The sequence below is a fragment of the Aquarana catesbeiana genome, linkage group LG05, assembly GCF_042186555.1.
Source record: "Aquarana catesbeiana isolate 2022-GZ linkage group LG05, ASM4218655v1, whole genome shotgun sequence".
In the NCBI taxonomy this organism is placed as follows: Eukaryota; Metazoa; Chordata; class Amphibia; order Anura; family Ranidae; genus Aquarana; species Aquarana catesbeiana.
The window spans coordinates 366,757,904-366,769,099 of NC_133328.1; the positions used below are offsets into that span (position 1 = coordinate 366,757,904).

The 11,196-nt window shown below is 42.1% G+C and overlaps 1 protein-coding gene across 2 annotated transcripts in view; it reads left to right on the forward strand.

Annotated features, from left to right (window-relative positions):
• Nucleotides 1-9,520, forward strand: part of LOC141144859 (leukocyte elastase inhibitor-like) — a 110,558-nt gene extending 101,038 nt beyond the window's left edge. For both annotated transcript variants that reach the window (XM_073630942.1, XM_073630943.1), the window contains exon 7: nucleotides 1,663-9,520. In XM_073630942.1, coding sequence (XP_073487043.1) covers nucleotides 1,663-2,067 — 405 coding nt within the window. In that variant the 3' untranslated portion in view covers nucleotides 2,068-9,520. The remainder of the gene's footprint in view (nucleotides 1-1,662) is intronic.
• The last annotated feature ends 1,676 nt before the right edge of the window (nucleotides 9,521-11,196 follow it).

The following is an 11,196-nucleotide window of genomic DNA, read 5'->3' on the forward strand; positions in this document are numbered from 1 at the left end:
ACGTACAGTTACATGGTTTTGCGTAGGGGAAACAACCTGCCGCAGTAAAACTGCAGCAGGTAGCCCAGAAGCAGCTAGGGTAGACAAGGTATTAGAATGAGATACCAGAGCTACCAAGATGTATTCACCTGCAGTGCGAAACTAAAGGGCCCAGGTGAGGTGGTACAGAACAAGGAAGGAATTGTTGTAGTCACTCCCTGACCATCTTCTGCAGATCCTGCAGGTGTAAAGTGCATGAGGCCTGGGAGGCCTGAACAGAGTCCTCTATTTGAGTAGTGTTTAAGCCTGGGAATGAGTGCGCAATATGGGAGTGTGCCCGGCTTGGTGGAGTTATGAAAGGTATATTGGGAAGAGAATGGCATACTAAAGGAAGGTACCTTGAGCCTCCTGACCCTCAGCTGCGGGTCCTGTGATGATGGAAGCTAATGCTGTGGACTTAATATACATGGGGAAGTGGCCTCAAATTCGTGGTGCTCCCAAGGAGAGAAATGAAGGTGTAGAGGGAAGATGGCTTAAAAGATTTGTTCTTGCACTCTGCACTGAAATGACTGCTACAGATTCTCTAACTTCATGTGTGGCATTCTGTCCTGAAGACGCTGTTAGTATGTCAATGTGCTATGTCACAGAAAGGCTACAGTAAAGTGGGGGAAATGCATTTGTGTGTGGATATTCCTTTATTCTCAAATAGTCAGGCCTCAACTTGGGGATGTCATGAGTGGGCCTATGGCACAATATGGCGGAAAGTTAATCCTACAACAGGTGGGGGCTGTCCTATCCAAAAAGAAATGGGACATGGACACACAAGGGAGGAACGGAAAGGCGCAGACTGATATGACAACATATTTCAGGGGAATGGACAAAACATGTTGTCAGAACACACCCCAACACGTGTTATAGCAATCAGCACCTTTCCATTCCTCCCTTGTGTGTGATTGTCCTGCTCCCATCCTTGTGGAGTCCAACACAGCATCTCCTTCCAGCTCATGTGCCACTACTTCTTGGTGTATAGCCGTGTCACTTCCGGACACCTAGTGATGTCATCTCCGGGTCCCGGCAGCTGCCAGAATCTTCACACATTCTTGCTTTGTTCTGGGGACACTAGTGCACAGAACCGGGAGCTGAATCATTTTTACACACTGCAGCTGGCTGGACATGTTCTCCATAACACACCAAGGAATATGTAAGCTAATTCAAGTGGTTACTGCACAAGTGGTTATTGGGCCACTTTAATAAAAAGGAACTTTATTTAAATATGAACCATTGTTTAATGGCTTGTTACCTGTTGGGCCTAAGTTGTAGTAAGACTAATAGTTGATTATTACAGAAAATGTAGTATTAAACGTGTAGTATTAGTATTATTACAGAAAATTTAGTATTAAACATGCTCTGTTTTCACATGTGGTACTCACTCACTAAGCTTTGGGGAAAATTCCCTTGCGTAGTGTGAGTCAGTACGACTACCCTTACAAAGTGAACAGCCTATTTGCCTTTAGTAAATCATCCCAACTGAACTTCAGCTGATCAGTTTACTTGTTCAAATTTAATTTCTAATATTAAACACAAACAATTATAAACCAGAGTCACATAAAATCTTTTTCAACTTTTCATACATTGGAGTATGTTCGTATTTATTAAGTCATTTTAAAACCATTCATCTTTCAGGTGGTGGAAAACATGTCTTTTGAGAAGCTGACTAGCTGGACAGACCCCAAGTACATGAAGAAAAAATATACTACAGTTTTTCTCCCTCACTTTGAAATAGAAAGTGCCTACTCAATGAAAGATATTATGTCAAGTATGGGGATGCCTGATGTTTTCAATGATACAAAAGCGACATTTACAAGGATATCTAAAGACAACTTATTTGTGTCAGACCTAATTAGCTTGGCAACGGTGAACGCAGATGAAGATGGTACAAGAGACGTAACTAATACTGATGATCACTTTGGATTTCTGGCCTTAATGCTGCCAGAAGCCACTTTTAGGGTAGATCGCCCTTTCTTCTATGTTATACAGCATAAGCCCACTGATTGTTATGTTTTCTATGGGACATTTCAAAAGCCGTAAAATCTTATGTCAATTTTAACCACTTGACCACTGGGCACTTAAACCCCCTTAATAACCAGACCAATTTTCAGCTTTCAGTGCTCTCACATTTTGAATGACAATTACTCAGTCATGCAACACTGTACCTATATGAAATTTTTGTCTTTTATTCACACAAATAGAGCTTTCTTTTGGTGGTATTTAATCACCGCTGGGTTTATTTTTTGCGCTATAAAAGAAAAAAAAAGACTGAAAATTCGGTAAAAAAATGAATTTATTTGTTTCTGTTATAAAATTTAGCAAATTAGTAATTTTTCTTCAGAAATTTTGGCCAAAATTTATACTTCTACATATCTTTGTTAAAAATAAGTACAAATTGGTATATATTATTTAGTCTTTGTGAAAGTTATAGAGTCCAAAAGCTATGGTGCCAATATCTGAAAATTGATCACACCTGAATTACTGACGGCCTATCTAATTTCTTGAGACCCTAACATGCCAGAAAAGTACAAATACCCCCCAAATGACCCCTTTTTGTAAAGAAGACATTCTAAGGTATTTAGAAAGATGCATGGTGAGTTTTTTGAAGTTGTCATTTTTTCCCACAATTCTTTGCAAAATCAAGATTTTTTTTCCCACAAAATTGTCATATTAGCAGGTTATTTCTCACACACTGCATATGCTTACAACCATTTACACCCCAAAACACATTCTGCTATTACTCCCGAGTATGGTGATACCACGTGTGAGACTTTTACACAGCGTGGCCACATACAGAGGCCCAACATGCACGGAGCACCTTCAGGCGTTCTGGAGCACCCAGGCCAAGTCTAACATTTCTCTACTACATGTAAAAATCATCATTTATTAGCTAGAAAATTACATAGAACCCCAAAACATTATATATGTTTTTTTAGCAAAGACCCTAGAAAATACAATGGCATTGTTGCAACTTTTTATCTCGCACGGTATTTGCGCAGCAATTTTTCGAACGCGTTTTAAAAAAAAACAAAAAAAAAAAAACTGTTTTGTGCTTAAAAAAAAAAAACAAAACAGTAAAGTTAGCCCAATGTTTTTGCATAATGTGAAAGATGAAGTTACGCTGAGTAAATAGATACCTAACATGTCACCCTTCAAAATTGCACACGCTCGTGGAATGGTGCCAAACTTCACTACTTAAAAATCCCCACAGGTGACGCTTTAAAATTTTTTACTGGTTACATGTTTTGAGTTACAGAGGAGGTCTAGGGCCAAAATTATTGCTCTCGCTCTACCGATCGCAGCGATACCTCACATGTGTGGTTTGAACACCGTTTTCATATGTGGGCAGGACTTACGTATGCGTTCGCTTCTGCATGCGAGCACACAGGGACAGGGGCGCTTTAAAAAAAATGTTTTTTTAATTGTTCCTTTTATTTTATTTATTTTAGTTTGACACTTTTTTCCAAAAAAATATTTTTTGATCACTTTTATTCCTATTACAAGGAATGTAAACATCCCTTGTAATAGGAATATGGCATGACAGGTCCTCTTTACAGTGAGATATGGGGTCAATAAAACCCCACATCTCACCTCTAGGCTGGGAAGCCTGAAATAATTAGAAAAAAGATCCTGGCTTCGATCGTAGCGGTGAGTCGGTAGAAGCACCGGAGGGTGGCGGGGGGGTGTCCCCTCTCGCCTCCCGTAAAAACGATCAAGCAGTGGAACAGCCACTATGATCATTCTTATGGTGTAGGGAGTCACCGGCTGAAAAAGATGATATCTGAATGATGCCTGTACCTGCAGGCATCATTCAGATATCCCTGCACAAAGTCAAGGATGTCATATGACGGCAGGCGGGAAGTGGTTAAAACGCTTTTTTTTTTTTTTTTAACACAAAGTTGGCCATTTATACAATATTTCTAACACATAGCATGTACATACCAAAAATGACACCCCAAAATAGATTCTCCTACTCCTCCTGAGTATGGCGATACCACATGTGTGAGTACAGTCGAGTACGGCTGAGCATGGCCAAGTATGGCTGAGTATGGCTGAGTATGGCAGGGTATTGCCGAGTATGACTGGGTATGGCTGGGTATGGCAGAGTATGGCTGGGTATGGCAGAGTATGGCTGGGTATTGCACAGTACTGCACAGGATATTGCAGAGTATTGCACAGGGTATTGCACAGTGTATTGCAGAGTATTGCACAGGGTATTGCGGAGTATTGCACAGGGTATTGCGGAGTATTGCACAGGGTATTGAAGAGTATTGCACAGGGTATTGAAGAGTATTGCACAGGGTATTGAAGAGTATTGCACAGGGTATTGAAGAGTATTGTACAGGGTATTGCAGAGTATTGCACAGGATATTGCAGAGTATTGCACAGGATATTGCAGAGTATTGCACAGGATATTGCAGAGTATTGCACAGGATATTGCAGAGTATTGCACAGGGTATTGAAGAGTATTGCACAGGATATTGCAGAGTATTGCACAGGATATTGCAGAGTATTGCACAGGGTATTGCAGAGTATTGCACAGGGTATTGCAGAGTATTGCACAGGGTATTGAAGAGTATTGCACAGGATATTGCAGAGTATTGCACAGGATATTGCACAGGGTATTGCAGAGTATTGCACAGGGTATTGCAGAGTAATGCACAGGGTATTGCAGAGTAATGCACAGGATATTGCAGAGTATTGCACAGGATATTGCACAGGGTATTGCAGAGTATTGCACAGGGTATTGCAGAGTAATGCACAGGGTATTGCAGAGTAATGCACAGGATATTGCAGAGTATTGCACAGGATATTGCACAGGGTATTGCAGAGTATTGCACAGGACATTGCAGAGTATTGCACAGGGTATTGCAGAGTATTGCACGGGGTATTGCACAGGATATTGCACAGGATATTGCAGAGTATTGCACAGGGTATTGCAGAGTATTGCACAGGGTATTGCAGAGTATTGTACAGGATATTGCAGAGTATTGCACATGGTATTGTAGAGTATTGCACAGGGTATTGCACAGGATATTGCACAGGGTATTGCAGAGTATTGCACAGGGTATTGCAGAGTATTGTACAGGATATTGCAGAGTATTGCACATGGTATTGTAGAGTATTGCACAGGGTATTGCAGAGGGTATTGCACAGGGTATTGCAGAGTATTGCACAGGGTATTGCAGAGTATTGCAGGGTATTTCTGAGCATGGAGGGATGGCTAAGCATGGATGGATGGATTGTGGCTCTGTGTCACAGAGCAGCGCTGTGGGCACTACAGATGCAGCCCACAGCGCTGCTGCCATCCGATCCCTCCCTCTCTCCTCTCACACTGTACCGATCGGTACACAGAGGGGAGAGAGGAACCGGCGTCATGACATGACGCCGGTTTGTTTACATGTGATCGCTCCGTCATTTGACGGAGCGATCACATGGTAAACAGCCGCGATCAGCAAGCATATGTAAAAAGTCCAGCTCCTTCAAACGGGAAAACCACTTCAAGTTTAGTGTGCTCCTTCTCTCTTGTATTAATCCCCCTTGGTGCCCAAAGCAGTATGCGGATAAAACTCTCACCAGATCAGTATGACCTCTTATCGCTATGTAGGTCATATATATCAAGATATAATATCGCCAGTGGTCGCTAGGTGCTATTCTTATCAAGTGTCTGTGGTAGTGAGCCCTTGTAGATCACCAACTTTGGGTTTCCCAGAATGCAGAGTCTAATGCCGCGTACACACGGTCGGACTTTGACCAGACTGGTCCGACAGACGCCGACGGACCAAAGCCGGCGGACAATCCGATCATGTGTGGGCTTCACCGGTCCTTCAGCGGACTTTTCCAGTCGCAAATCTGACAGACTTTAGATTTAGAACATGCTTCAAATCTTTACGTCGTAACTCCACCGGACCCAGAAATCCGCTCGTCTGTATGCTAGTCCGACGGACAAAAACCCACACTAGGGCAGCTATTGGCTACCAACTTCCTTATTTTAGTCCGGTCGTACGTCATCACGTACGAATCCGTCGGACTTTTGCGTGATCGTATGTCATTAGAAAGTCCGCCGCAAGTCTGTCGGACGGGCTGTCGGACTTTTGTAGCTGAAAAGTCCGACCGTGTGTATGCGGCATAAGACCCAGCCTACTTCTTAACCAGGGCACCTGATGGCAGGGATGGACTTGCAGCAAGCTGGAACCAGCTGAGGACACAGAGACCAATTGCATGTGCAGAGTACAAACAGCAGGAGACAAACAGGAAACCAAGGAGACAAGTGGAGATCAGGATGGGCAACAACTAAGCACAGACAGTGAACGAAACATCCAGATCGGTAAATGGGTAGTCAGGCACAGAATACATAAGTAGCAAACAAACGAGAACTGCAAAGTTGCTCAGGCAATGTAGGCTACACTGAGCATATCTTATATAGGCAAGCAAACAAGGAGGTGGACCAGGAAGTGATAAAAGGGAAGGAAATAAAAGCCCACAGAATAGCAGGTGACACCCATAGTTGAGCACAGCCAAACCACACCTGTGGTTTGTGACAATTCTCTTTCAACCAGGGATTAGATGTTCCTCAAAGACAGCTCACAGACATCATAGACAAAATACATTCTTCACAGTGTGGTAAATTGAGAAAATCTGTGATGATAAAAAACGAGAACAACTTGTTTCCCACACATACGAAGAGCGCTATAAAATCAGTGCATACCTTTCCACTTTTATTAATCTGCCTTAGTGCTCAAGGCAATATGCAGATGGAACTCTCACCAGATCAATATGACCTTTTAATCCTAAGTAGGTCATACATAACACAACTTAATACAGTATCTCCAATGGTCCCCAAGTAATGTTCTCATTCAATCAGGACTCAAACGTTCATTCTCCTCAAAATAACTGAAAGGTATTTAGAAAAAAATTAACTTGAAGGTATAGCAGAAAAAAAACACATTCTCCATAGTGTATATTAGTAAAACCACTACAGTGTAGTACATTTATAACCACTCACATTTATAACCAATATTCCACACACAGTGTGGAAGGGCAATATACAAATATACAGTGTCCAGGGCAATATACAAAAAAACTCTTACTAGATAAATATGACCTCCTAATATTAAAGTGGATGTAAACCCAATGTCATCCTTTCTAAACTACTGCCATAGGGGTTATCTATAAGGATATACATGCCTCCTGCATGTATCTTTACCTGTCAAATGTCTCCCCTCTGTCTGTTATGAGACCCGAAAAACTGCATATTCTGTGGGTGGGTCTGTTGTCTGGAGCTCGGTGGGTGGAGTCATGATGTCAGTAGACTCCCCGCCCACCTCTACACTCCCCTTGTCAATATGCATTTTCTCCTGTGTATTTCTTACACTGAACTTCTGCTATTATCTCTAACATCCAGTGAAAAGACAGGAAAGTAACCACATGACTTCAGCATGCCAAATCATGCTGAGATGTGGAACAGCCAATCCTTGCAGAGCTGCTGAAGAAAGGAGAGGGGGTGGGAATTAAAAAATACTGCATGTCTCTTAGGCTAGTGCACGAGATATGTAAATCACCTGTCACTCACAGCAAGGGGGAGGATCTGACAAAGTTTTTCTCTGTCAAGTTTTATCTCATTGAACAATACAAGAGGACTGCTCAGAGATGGATTAACTCTTTGTGACAAGACTGGGCTCAAATGATAGGAAATCTTATACTCTACATTATGACATTAAAAAAAAAATTGGGGTTTACATCCACTTTAAGCAGGTCATTTACTGTATATCAAGATGTCATCACCAATAGCCATCAGATGCTGCTTCGATCCAGTAGGATTCAGATGTGCATCTTCCACAATATAGCTCACAGATGTCATAAAAAAAGGCATATTCCCCATAACAAAGTATGTCAATAAAACCCCTTTTATTAAAAAAATATAGTGCTGTGAAAAAGTATGTGTCCCTTTCCTGATTTTTTTTGCATATTTGTTACACTTAATTATGATTTAGATCATCCAGCAAATTTTAATATTACACAAAGATAACCAGAGTAAATACAAAATGCAGTTTTTAAATTAAAACCTGTCCAAACCTGCCTGGCCCTATGTGAAAAAGTAATTGCCCCCTAAACCCCCTGCTGCATAACCCAAGTGTGCTTTTTTGCTAATGTAATCAGACTTCCTGGTTATATTAGTTCAACATGGTCCCAATGTATGTAGGAACTTAGTCACCCTCTCTCGCTTACTCATGAGATGTGCTACAGACTATGGACTATGAACTGTGGAATCTGTCGTAGAGCAGTGCACATGACCACAACTAATGTGACCTGGTCGTTCCAAACAAAGGAAAGTGAGAGGGAAAAGGAGAGGTTTGGAGTCTTACAGTGGACATTACAATGGGGCAAAACACAGCAAGAATGGTTTGATGAAAAATTGATTACAGAGCCATTAATTAGTGGGTGTGTGTAGAAATTTTTGGAGAATACAGATATCATCAATTGTCAATATAACGCATTTCTGACCTCCTAATAGTAAAAGAATGTCATCCTGGCCTTCTATTAGCACCTCTGTTGAGAAGGTGCTAATAGAAGATCTTTTTTTGCAATATGCTATCACATACCTGGTAGCAGAGCCTGAAATGATGAGGAAGGCCTCTCTTACACCTCTGACTCGGGGCCCCTGGTATATGAACAAACGTTTCACGAGTGCAGAGTGGCACGAGTGCCTGTAGGTCTTGCCAGTAGCAGAGCGGGTATCTACACCAGTTAGGAGAGGTTGTCAGTAGACTTCATTGCAGCAGACGGGCTGGTAGGCAGCTGGAGGATGGCAGACTGAAGCAGACTGGTACTGGAGAAAGCAGGCAGGTGAGGCATGCTCTGGAAGCAGACTGTAGAACAGCAGGCACAGCAGGATGTGACAGGAAGCAGGGTCAGGCAAGCTGGGTCATACACTGGCAGGACAGATCAGGTACAGAGGAGCAGGCAATAGCATGTTCTGGGTATAAGCCGGGTCAGGAGCCAATCAGTGCAATAAAAGCCAATGGAGCAGACAGAAACGGAGGTCAAAGACAAGCCGGGGTCGATGGAGACAGAGTTCAGAGAGTGGTCAGACAAGCCGTGTCAGCAACTGGAATCAGGATACAGGATAACAAGACACAGGATGCAGGGAAGGCTGAAAGACAAAGCAGCACTGATCCTGAGCACTGGCTGAGTTTAAATAGCCTGTTTGGCGCCAACATCTGTCACAGGTGCACGTGTGCGCTTTCGCGCACAAGAATGCGTGCTGGCTTGAGTTCGCGCATGCGCATATTTATTAGCCAGTGCCCAATTCTTGTGAGCATGAAAAGGAACATGTTTTGTCTGTGCACAGAAGGCCTTTCCTTACAAATTCTCAGAAGAAAGTATCAATCTTTGGGAGCATGATGCACAGTGACAGTCAAGGGAATAGAGAACGAAGTGTCACCTAAGTGTAGCAGTTAGGTACTTTAATGCACAAAGGTTAAAAACACTCACAGGATTGTGTAGTAAATACGCTCATCAAATCATGGGAATGCCACTCTGGTCTGTCCTGCAGTACCTGCGTTGTGCTAGGGAGCCGCTGGAGATGGATGAGATGACTGGAGTGTCCTGTGGCCACCATCTATGTGCTCGGATCACTAGCTCCTTCTACAGGCCTCGAGTGTGTAACCTGCATTTCCAGCCATTGCTCTTCTTCCAGTGACATCATATTCGCCGTGCGTTCCATGCTGGTTGACCTGTGGCCACAGGACGCTCCAGACATCTCCTCCCTCTCCAGTGGCTCAATATGGATTCTGCAGGATGGACCAGAGCAGTATTCCCATGATTTGATGAGCGTAATTACTACACAATCCTGTGAGTATTTTTAACTTTTGTGCATTAAAGTACCTTTTTAACCAGGGACAGCTCGTCCATTAGGGGTGCCCGTGCGCCGCCCCCTCTCTCCTTGCCACCCCCTAAATGCAGTGGATAGATTCATGCATAGCCGCCCCCTATTCATGCATCCTGCCCCTTTCATGGGCTAGGGTTTTTTTTAAGCACCTGATTAGAGTCATAGGCTGTAATAGGCTTCAAAATAGGGTGGGCTCATGATGCTGAGGATGCGTCCGGAGCCCACCCAGGTGTGTTGCAACAGCGAATTAATTTTAGCAGTTTGAGTTGCTGGGGGTGGGGTTTGGTTGTTTGCCCCCCCCCAACCAAAAAACCACCAGCCACTGCTTTTAACTGCTACATTTAGATGGTGCTTCCTTCTCTCTTCCCTTGATTTATCCCACAGAGTTGGCTATATTCTGAGGATAGCTGTCCCTTTTTGCCCCAATTGATCAAGGATCTATGGGCGTATTTATGGACAGAGACTAATCATATCACCACTGCATTCCCAAATGTCCTTGCGCCAGAAATTACTGTTTTTTGTTACAGTGCTAGTGAAGGCTCACAGAGACATAATTGATAATCAAAGTAATTGTGATAATTAACCAATAGTGGGAAGTGGGAAAGTTTAAAAGCAAACATTCCCTGAAGCATGCTAAATCGTATCTCCTTCCTTTTCACTCACAGTGGTACAGATGTGAAGTCAGAAAAACTTTGTGAGACAGCCAAAGTGAAAATTGGTGTTAAAAGAATAGAATAGCAAAAAGTTAATTTTTTAAATTAATAAATGTATTTAAAATAATAAACACATATATTAGTTTATATTAGATTAGCTGGTTATTTAGTTTGTTAGTTAATAAGTTATAGGTTAAATAGGGTTAGATCTATTTATTATTATTATTTAATCATTGTATTGGAAAATGCCTAACATCTAGAAATGTGGTGAAATTAAATAAATGCACTTGTTTATTTACAGTTTTATTTTACAGTGTTGACATGTGTATTAAACATATTCCTGTATTTAGGATAAATAAGAGTAAATCATTTTGGAAAAATATTTTAAATGGTACTAATTATAAAAAATAAATTGCGCAATAAACAATCTACTGTACTTGTTGTGTACACCAGTGAATACCAAAACTTAAAACTTTGGTTTGGTCAAAAAAGGTTTTGATGACCCTGAACGTAACCAATTGACCTCTGGAGGGTTTAACCCCCTTCATGACCAGGCCATTTTTTGATATTCAGCACTGTGCTACTTCAACTGGCAATTGCTTAGTAATCAGAGTTGCCAACTTC